The sequence below is a fragment of the Leptonotus elevatus genome, chromosome 6, assembly GCF_054856555.1.
Source record: "Leptonotus elevatus isolate MCC_2025b chromosome 6, RoL_Lele_1.0, whole genome shotgun sequence".
In the NCBI taxonomy this organism is placed as follows: Eukaryota; Metazoa; Chordata; class Actinopteri; order Syngnathiformes; family Syngnathidae; genus Leptonotus; species Leptonotus elevatus.
In genome coordinates this window covers 9,040,795-9,057,983 of record NC_141244.1, presented here as the reverse complement: position 1 = coordinate 9,057,983, position 17,189 = coordinate 9,040,795, and the positions used below count along the sequence as shown (strand labels likewise).

At 40.3% G+C, this 17,189-nt stretch overlaps 1 protein-coding gene across 1 annotated transcript; it reads left to right on the top strand.

The window, feature by feature from the left end:
- The first annotated feature begins 805 nt into the window (after positions 1-805).
- Positions 806-16,436, top strand: rnf19a (ring finger protein 19A, RBR E3 ubiquitin protein ligase). The gene is made up of 10 exons (XM_086079208.1): positions 806-1,009; positions 5,621-6,619; positions 8,011-8,219; positions 8,400-8,544; positions 8,702-8,864; positions 10,451-10,565; positions 10,650-10,811; positions 10,943-11,156; positions 11,234-11,377; positions 14,952-16,436. Exons 2-10 carry the CDS (start codon positions 5,901-5,903, stop codon positions 15,649-15,651), a joined length of 2,571 nt encoding a protein of 856 aa, XP_085935334.1. The 5' UTR covers positions 806-1,009; positions 5,621-5,900; the 3' UTR covers positions 15,652-16,436.
- The last annotated feature ends 753 nt before the right edge of the window (positions 16,437-17,189 follow it).

Below are 17,189 nucleotides of genomic sequence, written 5' to 3'. Positions count from 1 at the left end.
TGTTTCTTAATTGAAAATGATAGACTCACTTTATGACAACACAACTCCCTTTTTTTGCATACAGTTTTTAGATGATATATTTTTGGTTAATTTTATAAAAATGCTTCTTGTGTTTGTGTACCATATTAGAATACTGACGGATATAATACTTCAAGTCTAATGATGACTTTAACTTTTACACTGAATTGTATTCCTTTGATATCTGTCGATCTGTGCATCTCCTGCAGGGATGGGCAAACTCGGTCCTCGAGTCCTGCAGGTTTTGCATGTTTCCCTTTTCCAACATAGTTTATATATGATCAGCTCATCAGTAAACTCTGCATAAACCTGATTATGATACTGTTGATTGGAATCAGCTTGTGTTGAAAGATGGAAAGCTCCAAAACCTGCAGGACTGCGGCCCTCGAGGACCGAGTTTGCCCACCCCTGCACCTTGGGGCTAAGCCCCCCCCCCCCCCCCCATACCATGAAACCTAGTGACGCCCCTGCTTGTATGTATTTGTCATGCCAGAGATTATTGTATTTAATTCGATATGTTAAGAACTGATGCGTAAATAAATGTTTAACGCCTATTTGAATTAATTCCCTATTTGGGGTTAAAAAAAAATGCAATGCAGGTCTCAAACTACAAATTAATCCCTCCGTGTGCAAATTTCTTATCTTTAGCGCGTTATCTTAGTACGTTTTAGAAAGAGCACTTGTTATCGCGTATATGTACTGTTCCACATGAGGTGGTTGCTGAGTAGACTTTTCACACCAACTCTCAAACTCTCGCGATGTGATTTGAATTCGCGAGTTTGAGGGACAACAGCTTGAGCCTCTCCTGTTCGCTTTTCGTTTCACCACCAGTGATGTGAGTGTGAACTGGAACACGGGAAAACAGTGCGAGTGGCAGTGGGAAGTACTTTGCACCACGATTACGGCATGTATTTTTTTATATTTTTTTTTACGAAAAGAGTTTCCTTCCTTCGCCGTCACCGTCCGGAGGAATCGTGAATTGCAGCAGACGGTATGTTCTCTCTTCTCCAAGCTAACCTTGCTAGCTTGATGCACGCTAGTGGTTTGGCAATCTTGCCTAGTTCGAACTTGGGTTTATGTCTGGAGTAAAAGCAGCACGGACAGTACAATTGAATAGAACTGACACAGTTATGCGCCTTATTTTCCGATGCATATGTACTTTATCTCCAACTGTTTACACATAAAAGCAAATTCAAATTCTCTCTAAACTCAGATTTATGCGGCTAGTTGTCACACCATAAGACTTAAGGGGAATCCCAACCCTGTGAACAGTTGTGCACGTCCAAAATGATGCCATTAATTTAATTAGCAAATTCCAGCAACGTGTTAAACTTGCTCTGTAACAACAGTGCGTTTTTCTCTTCAACTACGCCCATTAAAAGTGTTGCCAGATGAGAGTGACTAATGACATCGGAGAAACTTTAGATTCTCGGTAGTAATAGAGAAATGACACTAACTGTATTTGGTATTTGTTCTTCGTGGTGTGTATCAGGTAACGACAACCTATTGTGACCCTTGATAACGACAAGGATGGCTGCCCCCGCACAAACCAGAAAATTGCTACAACAATATCCATTTACTCATTATGATTAAAGGAAATTGTAAACAGAATGCCCACCTAAACCTCAAGTTCCTATACAAGTAAAATAATTAAGTACATTTCTTGTGTAGGCTACTGTTGGGATTGCCAGTCTCCAAAGCACGTACCATTCAGTTTTTTGAGGTTATTGGTGTAATCTGTCAAAGTAAGCAAGATCTGTATATTTTGACTTGCACGGCACACCCTGTTATTGTCCATACCTAATGTGGAAACGAGTACAGTACTGTACTGTGCATGTACATGCTTACCACAAGGATTATACTTTTAACCCAGAGATTTTATTCTTAAAAGTTTGTGAGAATAGAAAGAAAAATATAACATTATCAATCATGCTTGTGCACCATGTTTCTTTTGTGATTCTTACTTCTTTTTCTTCTTCTTTTTTTTGCTGTTAAACAGCAGCAGAGGGATGTAAACTTGAACACTCTGACAGCTTCACTTTCTCTCTGAGGAAATGGGTGGATGTTGCTTCATGTCGTACAGACCGGTGTGTTCTTCCAAAGAAAGGTCATCAGCCTAGCATGATGATCGGTCCACTGTTGTGTACGCATGTCCATGTGTGTCTTTATCAGGACCTGTCAAGGCTCTCCCTCTTTTTGGCCTACTGTAAACACAGCTGCAAGGTTAGGTGGTGTTGGCCAGGTCAACACAATAGGGGGTTGTCGTGATACAAATGATAGATGTCACCCACAGTGAATCTTAGGTGATAAGGCATTTGAATGCCTTTACCTTTTTCACGCATTCATGTCAAGTCTCTTCCTTCTAAATGTTTTTGCAAGTACTTGCAAAGTGCACAATAAATTACTGTAATACCCCAAAAATTGCACCACCCTTTTACATAAGTTTGCTGCCGCTGTCACCATCAACAAAATAGACATAATTTGGAGCAGCTAAATTATCACCGTCTTAAAAGCTGAAGCAATGTTTTTATTATTATTTTTTATCCAACGATGCCATTTAAACCACCCATTTTGCCAGTTGGCTTTTCTGAAAGAAAATATTGTAAGTAGACTGACCAAAATACGACCATCAGTTCTTTATCACCCTGCCCATAACCATAGGCAATCACATCCTTGTTGCAATAATCCAATCTAATAGTTCCTAATGGTCTGGTAAGGTTGCATCCTAGCGACATGGAGGATAATTTTCATGAGTTTCTGGAACATTTATTGTTTTATTATTAGATTAGGACCAAACAAGTAAGGCTACAACAATGGAAGAGAACAAGACAGTATTTACTTCTTGGTTGTTAGCCATGTCAATATACAGGCAAGCCCAAATTTAGAGTTGGGCAGCATCAGTGTAGTACCACATTGTTCCTTAACATACCAGACGGCATAATTGATAGCAAGAATAGATAGATAAAATTCCCAACTAAGATTCAGTCATTTCCCCCCACAGATCAAAAAGAGAAAGTATTGCTGTAAGTTGCAAGTGAATTGCCAATAGGTGGGGGAACACCATTCTGGTGTCCGGCAGTTCTGTTCGTTGAGGAGAAATGCCAGGATGCTTACTTCATTTCCTCCCCTCTTGAGTAAAGGGAGCGAGACAAGAGGCGAAGTGCGAGAGGGGTGGCCATTGGCTGCTCGTTGTTCAGCTGGAGACTGAAATGGCTTTGTTGGGTTTGGGACGTTTTCTTCATCACACAATTCAGCCCCTTACGGCTGTACGGTTAACAACAACTTGCCTGTTAACACTACTTTTGTGGTTATGCTTTAGTCCTGTCAGTAACAAATAATATTTTTACTCGGTTATCTGATCAAATATTACATCAATTACTCGGGCTCTTCACTAACTTTTGCACTGGTAGCACTGGTGTGACTACCTTTTTTCAGTCAAATATAGTCCTTTCATGGGCTGTATTTAAATTGTAAGACAAAATTTAAATCAGTCACATATCCACCAATCCAAAACGTTATTGTTCATGGGCCCTTTTTATGTTCCTACTGTCCCTCGTCCCAAAGAAGCCACAGAATGTGCATGGAGGCAACATTACACAGAGGACAGGCAGGCCAGGAATGCAGCCAGAGTCCGGCTAACCACACTGGCTCAGCTGCTGTGTACCGATTTTTCACGGTTCACGTGTCAGTCTTCAAAGCTGCCATCACTGTGTAGCCCACTGCCCCCTGCCTATGAAAAGTCTGTACACCCTTATTCAAATGCCAGCTTTTGCGATGTGAACAGATAAGGTGAAATACATAATTTCAAAACATTTTCCAACTTAATTTCAAACAATATTAATATTTAGGGGAAAAGGAAAATACAATTACCTGGCATCAATTTTAATATCATAAAAACATTGCATGAATTTACTTTTTATGTCCACAGTAGATGACTCTTTTTGTTTAAAAGCCGTTCTTTTTCTTTGTAATTTAAACTGCAGCATAATGGCTGAGTGGTTAGCACATCAACCATACAATTCTGATGTTGGGGCATTCCTTCCTTTGTATGATGCCCTTGTGCTTGCATGGGTCTATTGTGGGTATTTCTCCCATATTCTAAAAAATATATACTTATTAGGTTCCGGGAAGAAAAATGTTTCCTTAGATGTGAATGGTTGTGACACTTTTACGATCAAAACTGTTGACAATTTAATAATCGCCGTCATCGTTTATTTTAGGAAGCTTTATTTTTTTCTTTTAAAACTACCTCAGTAGCCTGAAACTGATGTTGTTGATGTCTGCCTCCCATGATGTCGCACATGTTCAGTATTGGTAATCCTGGTTGGCCGTGCTCTAACTGGAAAAACTACGGCTAACCGTATCATATTATGGCTCACCGATATTGGCAATGGAGCCCAAAAAGTTTCAGCATTTAACCAAAAATACTGAAGTGGAATGCAATGCAACGCCTACTTAACAGAACTCTCCTTTCATGGCAGCACGAACGTGAACCACAAGCATCTAAAATGTCATCACGTTGTGGCTGATTCAATTTCTGGCCAACAGGTCAGCTGTCAGCAATTTGGCTCGTTAGTAACGTTCATACTTTGCTGTCCAACATTCCCATCGAAGGCAATGCATGCAAAATGAAAATAAATCACTCTTTTTTTTTTTTTTTTTTAAACAAATTTTCATGAGGTTTCTTGTAATATATAATGAGCCCAAAAATATTCTTACCTATGAAAGGTCATTCTCAGTTCCCTTGTTGTGGTTGTTGTTAGTTGGACGATGTGGAGAGAGAGAGAAAAAAATCTTGTATCACAATATAAGCCATTTTATGTCATAACGATTTACTACAGTATAGATATTTGTAGCTATTCTATTTAAAAAAAAAACACAATATGATTAACTTTTCTCACTTTGTTTTGAAGTGACATTAAACAGTCCTGTATCAAATGAGAAATGTATCCAGTATTGCTACTATATAAATTTATCAAATGTAGCGGTAGGTGAGTACCAATACCAGGTATCGATATCGGGCCATTACCCGGGCTTATTGCAAGGTATCTGTACTCGTGACAGCCCTTCTCTGGCCATATTACAATCAGGAACTAGAAATGAGAATAGAAAATGTCCATTAATTTCATGCAATTTTAAGGACAAATGCTATATCGGCAACCTGGCAACAATATCAATCTGAGACTGCTCCAATGTGATCATTCAGTGCAATACTTCGAGTTGATTGGGCGATGCAGCAACTTGTGCATGCTTACCAAACTTTTGTTTTGACCAATCATGGCAATGGATGAATACGCCGTAGTTTTTTTTATTTTTTATAAAAAAACAAATATCTATATATTTTTTCTGTACCGTTTATCCTTATTTGGGATAGTGTGTGCTGAAACCTATCCTAATTGACTTCAAGCAAGAGGTGGTGTACATCCTGGATTGATCATCCAATCATAGTGTTAATTAATATAAAGATTTTTTTTAGGAGAGACCTAAATGACTTCTTCCTTTCAACTATTTGCAGCAGGGCTCGATCCTTACTTTGGTGAAAGCGGGTGTTTATTAACAATTTTGTCTCTGCCTTCTTGTACTTATTCCTTTCTCTTTCTAGGTTCTGTTGAATCTGTTCCTGACCAAGTGACCACTTCTCCGCAATCATCCAACTATTAGATCTCACCTCGAGGTTGATCAGGAGAAGCCACCATGTCTTGAGTACAGAAGGGCCCTCTGGAGCCCTCTCCCCCCACCCTGGACCACCTCCCCCCTACCCCATCCATCACCTTAGCCCTTCTCCCAGCCCCGCTCTCCTCCCTGATCTGCCTGCACATGTGAGGAACAGGCTTCCCTGCCCTGGCTTCCCACTGGCCCACCCCTCTGGTCCTCCTGGAGAGATGAGCCTGCCGAAGCACCATCAGTTTGGTAGCGGTAGTGGGGGGGTAACGGGCTCCGACAGGGATCTGCAATCCATCGCCTCCTCCATTTCGCTGTCCTCTGTGAAGAAGGCTCCCAAGAAAAGGCGCCTATCTCTGGCTTCTCTTTTTAGATGGCGAGGACGGGAAACCAAATCAGCACGCCGGAAGTCTCGCGAGCTGCAAAACCCTGGGCCAGGTGGGCTTACAGGAGTGGATGGTATTGCCAGCATAGAGAACATCCACTCAGAGATGTGTTACGAAAAGACCTCTGCCTTCTTCACTGTGGCTGGGACCGGGGCTCCCTCTGCTGCTGCTTTTGTTGCTGCCTCCACCTCATCTGCCTCGGGACCTTGCGTGTCTCCCTCCACCCCCTCTTCGTCCAAGCTGGGGAGTGAAGTGGGGATGGAGCTTTTGGAGTGCCCCCTGTGCCTTCTGCAACACTCTAAGGAGAGCTTCCCCGACATCATGACTTGTCACCACCGGTCTTGCGTTGACTGCCTACGGCAGTACCTGCGCATTGAAATCTCAGAGTCGCGTGTCAACATCTGTTGCCCCGAGTGCTCGGAGCGTTTCAACCCACATGACATCTGCATGATTCTTGGTGACCGAAGTCTGATGGAGAAATATGAAGAGTTCATGCTCAGAAGGTGGTTGGTGGCTGACCCTGACTGCCGTTGGTGTCCGGCGCCCGATTGTGGGTAAGCTTTTTGTTTTGGATTTTTTCACTGAGCTGAAACTAATAACTAATTTAATAAGCTTTTAATTTGTCGATTGTGTTTTAAATTGATTAATTGAATGTTTAAAAAAAAAAAGACAGTGTGTATGTGTGTGCGGGTTTATATCACATCATGTGGACCATTTTCTGGGTTTTTAACTATCATTGTGGGGACCACATGTCCTTGTGGGGACATTTTGGTGGTCCCCATGAGTCCAAACCTCTTTTTGAGGGTCAAAACTTGGTTTTAGAGTTTAGGTTTGAATTGGGTTATGGTTGAGGTTAGGGTAAGGAATGACAATAATTTTTGATGGTTAGGGGAAGGGTCTACGAAATGCATTATGTCAATGAGATGTCCCCACTAGACATGTAAACCCAACTGTGTGTTTGTGTGTGTGCTTTTGTCTTTACTACATTGTGGGGTCCACCCATGCGTGTTTTTTCTAGGTTTAACTACCATTGTAGGGACCGACTGGAATTTGTGGACTTGACCACAAGTTAGACCTTATTTTTATAGTTCTTAAGACCAGCTTTTTAGAGCTAGTTGAATTGGTAGCGTTCTAGGATTAGAATTGCGACCATTGGTAGGGTCTGGAATGGAATTGTGGCCAGTCTTAGGCAACTTTTAGTTTGATGCATGGTTGGAGGTTAGGGAGAAGGGGTAGGAAATGCATTATGTCAATGAGATGGCCTCACAAAGATAGTAAAACAAACGTGTGTGTGTGTGTAGAGTGAGAGCACTGAAATGAGAAAACCAAGGCTGAAAACTGAAACACAGAGAGAACTTATACCTTAAACACCTAAAAAAAAAGTGTAGGTATGTGTGTAAAATTTGATTTAAATGAGAGCAGCATTATCAGAACTTGTAAAGATCACGAAACAGTATGCAAATCTCAGATATTGTAATTGGGACTTTTTCTTGCCACTGAATTATTAGTTTAATTTTATTAATGTATTTATTCAAATTAATTTTATTGTGTTGCACCTAAAAGGTATTTTATGAACAAATAAAAAAATAGAAAATTGCCATTAATTTCATTTTATGGAAAATGCTGGATTGAGATATATAGGTCTTTTTTTTTTCTTCTTAGAATTTTGTCTTAAATTTTTTGGGGGGTATGTATCAAAAGTAATATTGGTATCTGTATGGGTGACTACTGAAAAGTTGAGTACTCGCACTGGTATCGGTTTAAAAATAAATTATATTAAAAGAAGAGAAACCTTATGAGAATGGTCATCATTAGGCACAATTCACATGTTAAAAAGGGAGTAGGAACAAGTAAAAAAAAAAAATTATCAGGAGAGCGAGCATCCAGAGAGTGAAAAAAAAATTAAAGTCATGTTCCTGTTTGTGATTTATTTGTTATCTGCCAGATATGCAGTTATTGCCTTTGGTTGTGCGAGCTGCCCCAAAATCACCTGTGGGAGGGAGAGTTGTGCTACAGAGTTCTGTTACCTTTGTAAGCAGTTGTGGCACCCCAACCAAACCTGTGACGCAGCACGACAGCAGAGAGCCCAAAGCCTTCGCCTGAGGACAGTTCGCTCGTCATCCCTCACCTCCAGCCAAGAGAGCGGAGCCACAGGTTGGTTGCCTCAACATACACAAACGTTGTGTAAGATATATTTTCCCAGAAATGACTCGTCTATTTCCAAAGTATAGAGGACATTGATTATTCATTTATGTTTGATTGCTAGTATAATGTTCTATTATTAGACCAAAATGCTGGTTGTTTTATTTCTCATTTGTTCCGTCCTGCCCACAGCCGACGACATCAAGCCATGCCCACGCTGTGCTGCTTATATCATCAAAATGAATGATGGCAGCTGTAACCACATGACCTGTGCTGTCTGCGGTTGTGAGTTCTGCTGGCTTTGTATGAAAGAGATCTCAGATCTACATTACTTGAGGTTAGTAATGATATGCTAACGATTGCAGACACTTTAGACGAGTTTTATTCATGAACATGCCTGCGTCGCTTATTTTGTTATTTTCATGTGTGGGGCTTTGTGTTAGGAAAGAGTAAACTTATTTTTTTTTTCCTCTCCCCATCGATAATTTTCCCAGTCCGTCAGGTTGTACCTTTTGGGGGAAGAAGCCATGGAGCAGAAAGAAGAAGATCCTTTGGCAATTGGGAACACTGGTTGGTGCCCCTGTTGGCATTGCACTGATCGCTGGCATAGCAATCCCTGCCATGGTCATCGGCATCCCTGTATACGTGGGAAGAAAGGTGAGATTGCAAACCTTCACATGAATTTGGAATATGTTGAAGTTTCACTGTTAGTTTGTGGTGTGCACTCAAACATTTGGTGTGGTTCTCACATGACCACCAGAGGTTGTTTAGGGAAGAGGACACTTAAAGCAATGGTAGTTATTCCAAATATGGCCTGCAGGTGGCAGCAGAGTACCGGTATAAGAGATCAACCAGGGCCATGGTGCAAAAAAGTTTTTTTCCCAGTGTTTTAAACAGGTTTGTGAATAATGATGAAACTTAGCTATATTTTAATGCTAATTGCTGCAAAATGGAAACAGATAGAAATATACTTTTTTTTTTCCTGATGAAAGAAGAGACACATTTTTCTTTTGGTAGGTTCCATGTTTTTATAGCAATAGAACACAATATTCTGTGGGCCTTGCAAAATCTGTAAGAATCCAGTAAAACAGATGGGAGCAAAGGGGGTTGCTTCAGTGAAAATGGCTGGGAGTGAATGAGTTAAAGGGGGAAGTCAACCCAAAAAACAAATCTTGACAATAATATGTTCTATGCAGCCCCACGAGTCTAAATACGGTATTTTGGTTAATATTACATTTGTGTAATATTAGTTAAGCAGCAAAATCCAGCAATTTTAATCAGTATTAGAAGGCGGCCATTTTACCACTTGCTGTCGAGTGAAAATTACATCACAGTTGCGCAGGTCTCAGTTGACAACCACTCACAGCTCAGCTTCAGAAAACAGGTGAGCTGTGGTTGGCCGTTGCCTGAGCCCTGAGCAACTGTGATGTCATCTTCAGTTGACAGCAAGTGGCAAAATGGCCGCCACCTGAGATGGATAAAAGCTGCTGGATTTTGCTGTATAACTTATGTTCCCCAAATGTAATATGAATCAGAAAGCCGTGTTTAGACTAATTAGGTCACATATTATTCTGCCCTTGCTACGTCCCCACTGTAGCTAGACAGACAACTCCCCAATGAAACACCAGCCGATGGAGATGACTCAAGAGGGTGTAAAACTGAAACAGCAAACACAAAAACATGTACATGCTGTTGTGAAATAAAATACAATAAAAGGTTGTGCCCCATCTGTTGGCTGTATGCTAAACAACACACGAGTTAGCATGCTAACGTTCGCTAGCTAACTGTTAGCTCGATGCTCATAGTAAATAATCGTTTCTAGCATCTCTTAAATGCAAACGATTAACCCCTCTAATGTATAATGCTCAACATTTCACACAAAACATTTTTATATACATCACGTAGAGGCTGTGCTTGGCTCGAGACTTGCGTAGCTTCCTGACATGTCGCTAAACAGGAAGTGCTTAACCAACAACATCCGGTTTTCCTTTCACAATAAATGTAACTTTACTTTGCAAATTAAAGCAGCTCTGTAACTACAGAAACAAAAACAAACACTACGTGGCTCTTCAGAAGCCAGCACACATATAAGATATTATTGTCAAGAAATGTTTAAGATTGTCTCCCCCTTTAAATATTCTCTACTCTTTTTATCCAGGCCTGGCTTTGTGAATTTATGCATACAGCATTGTCATTAGTGCATTTTCTGAGAAAGTGACAAAGTTCTTCTTAATTTCCCGCAGATTCACAATCGCTATGAAGGCAAGGATGTCGGCAAACACAAGAGGAATCTCGTGATTGCAGGTGGCGTGACGCTGTCTGTCATCGTGTCTCCAGTGGTTGCAGCAGTCACCGTTGGTCAGTTTACGCACCTGTTTCTCATTTTGAAAAGGCCGTCTTTTCCATGTAATCTCATCACTAGTCTGCGTGTGTGTTTTTCAGGCATTGGAGTTCCCATAATGCTTGCGTATGTTTACGGCGTGGTGCCCATCTCTTTGTGCCGGAGTGGGGGCTGCGGTGTCTCGGCAGGCAACGGAAAAGGTGTTCGGATAGAATTTGATGATGAGAATGACATGAATGCCGCCACTGGGACAGCAGCCACTGGTAAGCCTCACCGCCTGCCCACCGCTCACAACGTGCCCCTTACACTAACATTTACCCATTCATAATTTGCAAGCATTGTGGAATTTTGTACCTGATTCACACGTTTTCAAAAATTGTTGTATGGTTTGTAGATTCCACGTCTGTGGCCGACACTAGAAACAATCCCAGTATCAGCGAAGGCAGTGTTGGGGGTCTGACGGGCAGTTTGAGTGCCAGTGGCAGCCAAATGGACAGAGTCGGAGCCATCAGGGACAACCTGAGTGAGACGGCGTCCACCACGGCCCTCGCTGGCGCCAGCATCACCGGCAGCCTCTCCGGCAGTGCCATGGTGCACTACCTAAGCAGGTACAGAAGTGGCGACGACGCATGCTGCCAAATTTGGACGGTGATGATAGTGCCTCGTCAAAACAATTCTCCAACAGGTTGGAAGTGCAAGCTGATGTGCAAAAGGACCATTGCAGTCTCAGTGGTGAATCTGCGACTGTCAGCCTTGGCACAATCAGTGACAATGCGAGCACCAAAGCGATGGCGGGATCCATTCTCAATGCTCACATTCCGCTCGACAGGTAAGAGGGATAAATGAATTGTTAGGCCTGCAATTAACGATTATTTTTATAATTGCTTAATTTGTTGATGAATCAGATTATTATTATTATTAAAAGGTTTAATTTCCATCCCTTTATTCAAAAACAGGATTTTTTTCCATGTTGACAGTGTAGAAAGTAAACGAACATGGTTTATTTCAGTTCCATACTATTAATACTAAAAGAAAACACAAACATCCTTTCAAACATAATCAAACAATTTATAACCGATTGTATCGTTGAATGGTCATAAAATAAGACAAAAATGTTGAAATTTTAATAGTAAAAGCAAATTGATTGAATTCATTTGGACTCAACACAAAGACGATTGGTTTGCTTTCATGGAGGTCGACAGAAATGGGATGTTTACTGTTGCTAAACTGAAATTGTTTATTGTTATTTTGTAGTGGTGGGAATCTATGGGAACCTCACGATTCGATTCAGATTCAGAAGCCCCTGATTTGATTCTGATTCGGATGCATCACTACATTGGCTTACATTTTATAGTCCATGTAAAACACTGGTAACATTTTAAAACAATTGCCAAACTCGAGGAAGAGCAAGGATTTATATTTCACACTTTGACTTTTATTAAAGTGGTTTACAATAGTGTTTCAAAAATTTCCAATGGCAACATTTGCTGTAACACATGTCTGTAACTTCCCCTATAACATAATACATTTACAAAAACATATTTAAACTTATCAATCTGATTTAGCCTGTATTTTAATACTTGAAAGTGAAATATGCAGCAAACAACAGTGGCTTTTAGTTTTTTATTTAAACTAAATTAAAAATTGATATTTAATACTTTATCTTTTTAATATGACAAATGATGCATAAAAAAACGATTATCGTTCCCACCCCTAGTATTTTGACAAATGTATTTATTTTTTATAAAAGTAATAAATGGTCAAAAGTAAGATATATATTTATACATATAAACGAGTCTAAAATTTGGGCTTTTTCGTCCTTGCTCCAGAGACGTTCTGTGGAGTGTACTCATTTTTGCATCACCCTAATGTGAGTAAAACTGAAAATGTTCTCCAATTTATAATTATTAACCTTACTTTCATGTTATAAGTTAAACAGAGATGTTACGTAAATTTAGTCTGGTCATCATTTTGGAAATTGTTTTCGTCTTCATTGACATCTTGTTTAAAGTTTTATTTTTTGAAGGGGGTGTACTTATTTATGCTGAGCACTGTATATAATATATCCATAAAAATAAAATAAACGAGATTAAAAAAATAAACATAAAAATAGATGTCGAAATAAATGCAAAAATAAATATATAAATAGAATTAAATACCAATCAATGGATAAAAACACTCTGCTCTCACATTTATTTATTTCACGCTCTGCCAGGACGAAATGTTATTCAAATGAGGGGGCGGTCCTACGCGTGTCTTGGTTTGGACTTCGGCGTTGCAAACTGCCTTTCATTCAGTGGACAAGATAGTCGTCCATTGCCGGAGCTCTCCATGCAAGCCGGCGAGACTTCTTATTCACCGGGGCCGCTCACTCGAGTGGCGGAGACCAACCCAAGACATGCTTAGGACCGCCCCTTCATTTGAATAACATTTCGTCCTGGGAGAGCAGCTGGAGAATGAAATAAATAAATGTGAGTGCAGAACGTTTTTATTATTTAATTCTATTTATATATTTATTTTTGTATTTATGTCAACATTTATTTAAATTTTTTGAATCTCATTTTTTATTTTTGTATTCATTTTTACTTTTTTAAATTTTGTTTTTATTTCCATTTATATTCATTTATTTTTTATTTAGTATTTGAATTTTATTATATTTTATATATATTTTTATATATTTTTTAATTTTTACTTTAAGTCATTCATTTACTTAGTCATTTATTTATTTAGAATGTTGGCGGTTTTGGTCCTCCATAGGATTTTGCTTTATACCTCAAAAATGTAGTATTGATCAAAATGTCATGTTTAGACTAGTGAACTCACATACAACATATTATTGTCGAGAAATGTTTAAGGTTGACTTGCACATGAACTAGAATCCTGCATTGCATTGTGACCAAAAGAATTCTGGCCTGTTATTGCGCCTTTTGTTGCTATTAATAGTCAATAATTCTGGGGCCAGTACTTTCTTCTTCTTCGTGTGAATGATATTACAACCATTTCGAAATTGTTAAAATGTATTTTGTTTGCAATTGACACCAATTGAAAAATATTTATAATGTATTACAAGTAATAGAGAAAGAGTTTAAGAATATTATGATGTGGTTCAATGCTAACAGACGTATATGTAGAAATACGGATGTCGAAGCAACACTGACTGTGCAAGGCATAGAAATAGAATGGACTAATGAAATTAAGTTTCTAGGTATCATTATTGATGAACATTTAACATGGGAAGCGCATACAGAATATGTTAAATCGAAGGTGTCGCAAACCGTACCCGTGTTACGCAAGGTTAAAGAATCATTGAACAAGAATGCTTTGTTATTGTTATATAATTCATTGATTGTTCCATATCTGACCTATTGCATTGAAGTGTGGGGGTGTGCGGCCAAAACCTACGCCGAATCCATCTTTCTTTTACAGAAACGTGCTATTTGTGTTGTTTGCGGTTGTGGATACAGAGACCACACCAATCCATATTTATACAACTAAAAACTTTCAAATGTAATGAATTGATGGAGTTTAACCGCCTTAGAATATTGTATAAAGCCCATCATGAAATTTTACCAGTTGATATACAAACCAAATTTATATTAAAAAAGGGGGGGGGGATGGGGGGGGGGTGAGTACAAATTAAGAGGAACAGAAATGTTTTCCAAATCTAAACGGAACAAAACAAAACGAAATGTATTTCAACTCAAGTTATCAGTCTGTGGAATCATTTGGATTGTAAAACAAAATCTTCACAGTCTATTTGTATTATCCAAAAAATTATAAAAGCACAATTATTGCAAAAATGTATATAGCACAAGGACACACGGTTGAATGATTTTGTAGAATTGTTACACTAAAGCGTCTTGACCGCTCGCTGTCATTCATTTTGTGTTGTTTTTTTCCCTTTCTTTTTTGTTGTTGATTGCGGCAGACAAAACAAGTTTGACTTCTTTCTGTCCCATTTCATTTCTTTTACTTTACTTAGTTTGAATTTCAATATTGCTTTATAATGTCTTTTTTTCTTTTATTAAAAATTGTGGCAGATGCTGCAGGCTTAAACTCGTGACATTTGTCACACATTAGCTGACATGACCACTTCTACTTTCGTTCCGTGGTTGGCAAGTACTTTTGTTGCATTGCCGCCACCTTCTTTAACATCTACCACATCTGCCTGACCAGCAGCAAGTAGCTCTGATTGCAGGCAAGAGTTGCGGCCTGTCATTTAATTTTTTTGCTAGTGTGCTGCGGGCCTATGTCGATTTTTGAATACAGTAGTAATAGTAAATCGTAATTCAAACCGCCTGATGTGCTTGGGTATAGGAAATACGATAATAAAAGTAGCGTCGTTTTATATGGTGCCTTTCAAAATCTTGTTAATGATCAACACCTTGTGTCCTCCCTCTTAGAGATGGCAACAGTATGGAAGTCCAGGTGGATATTGAATCCAAACCTGCCAAGTTGCGCAACCACAGCGGTGGCAGCAGCAGCGTGGACGACGGCGGCCACGCGGGCCGCTGTGGCTGGACGTGCCCGCCTAATGACTGCTCCACCTCGGAGGTCCGAGGAACAGCCGCCAAGTGCCCGTCCTCCACCAACTCGGGAGGCAAAAAGAGCAAAGGCAAACTGCACAAGAAGGACGGCAGAAGAACAAAGATCAACGATACAAGGGAGGACATGGATGCTCAGCTTTTGGAGCAGCGCAGCACCAGCTCTTTGGACTTTGACCCTCCTTCTCTGAGCGGCAGCCGGCCCTCCGTTTCCGACTCCCACTCCAGCCACGTTTCCGAGTCGAGCTGCTCGGATGGCGAGAGCATGAAAACGACGTGCAGCCACGGCGACTACCACGCGCGCTTCGCCGCCGTCGTCAGCCCCTTACCCGAGGTGGAGAACGACAGGCTGGAGACCTGCCCCGCTTCGCAGACCCCGACCCGGGTTCCCCGCTCCCCCGCCTCCTCCCCGGCTCACGCCGCTGAGCTCTCCTCCATCCGCTTCATGGCGGAGGAGCGGGGATCTCCGAGATGTAAAGAAACCAACCACATTCGCCAACCGCTACAACAGAGCAACCAAACCCAGCACAAGAATCCATGTTTGCAGACGGACATTTAAAATCTTCACATCAACCCAAAACAAAGTTTTTTGAAAGCCACCTTGGAGCCTTGCGTGTCGCCGGGCTGCAAATTGTTTTATCGTTGTTGGTGGGAAGGAGGTTGAGCATTTGCAAACAGTGGTTGTCCCCGCGAGGGGACGGTGCTCTGTTCAGTTTTGGGGGTCGTGTTTGAAAAAACGAAGGGAGTCACTTTTATTTTGATTGTGAAAATGACATCAAATATTTTGCAATGTTTGATCCTGCCTCATTAAGAGTGTTTTGATATATATATTTTTTTTCCTCACTCATGGTGCCTTTAAAAGCAGTTTGTGTTCTCGGTGTCTCGCTCTCTATCCACTGTGTCTTAAGAACCCCCCCCCCAGCCATGACGCGTTTGATACTGCAGAATGTGGGGGGAGCGTTAATCTGTTAACCAATACTGAGGCACGGTAAACACGATCAATACCAAAGACAGCACTCAGGCTCTTGTTAATCTTTCATTTGTTGCCAGACACACTCTGGTGCACTATTCTGTTTGGAACTATCCAGTTTGCATACACGCTATACTAATAACGGAGGACACAGAGCGGTCAAAGGCACGTGCACTGTTATCTGATTTTCTTGTAATGTTGATTTGCAAGGTTTCAAGGCATACTGCAAACTGTAAAGTTGTTTTCTGTTCATTTTTTTTTCAGATGGGCTTCTGCTCGGTGGCTGCATCCGTTTGAATTGTAGTTTGACCCAGAAATGTTACTGAATGAACGTTTTCATTCTGTTGAATAAAGTTACATGCCGCAACCTTCAACATGTTCTCTCTTTATTAACAATGGAAATTTGAATCACGACTGCCACGTACGGCCGAAAAATTAAACCGCACACAGAATGCGCACATGACTTCACATTCACAAACGGCAGACAGAGGACGAGAAATGCAAACCTTAATCCAGTATGAAAACTATAGGCCAGAGGTTTGCAGGAGTACACATTGGGAAAAGCTAAGGTGTTAAGGCTGCACTAGTACCATTAGAAGAATTGTGGAGAGTTGTTAATTGCATATTATTTGAAATGCATATACAAAATCATGACTATTCCTTGTCATTTTCAGAATTTAGACCTGAGACAACTGATTCAAACCCTTTCCAACATCCAAATGTTCCAGGCCACTCGAGAACCATCTCACATTCAAAAAATATATATTTTTTATACAGCACTTCAACATTTTTCATTACAAAAACGTTTTTAAAATGACCTGACACATTTGAATTTCTGAATGCTATGAGTCTTGGTTTGTTTCCATTGTTTCTCGTTGGTCTTTATTTCGTTCTATATTTCAGACTGCCTCCTCATAAACCATGTGCTACAAAATGTAGCGTCCTCGGTTGAAATAAAGGTGGTCTCTCCAACTGATGGTTCACAACTTTTAATAAACCTTCCTTGTGTAAACACACACCTTTATTTCAACCGAGGATGCTACGGTAAGAGCTCGTTCTTTTCTCAACCAGTAGCTCAAGAATCGTTCGCTGAATTACTTGTAAACTTTACTTTGCTGTTTTCTCTC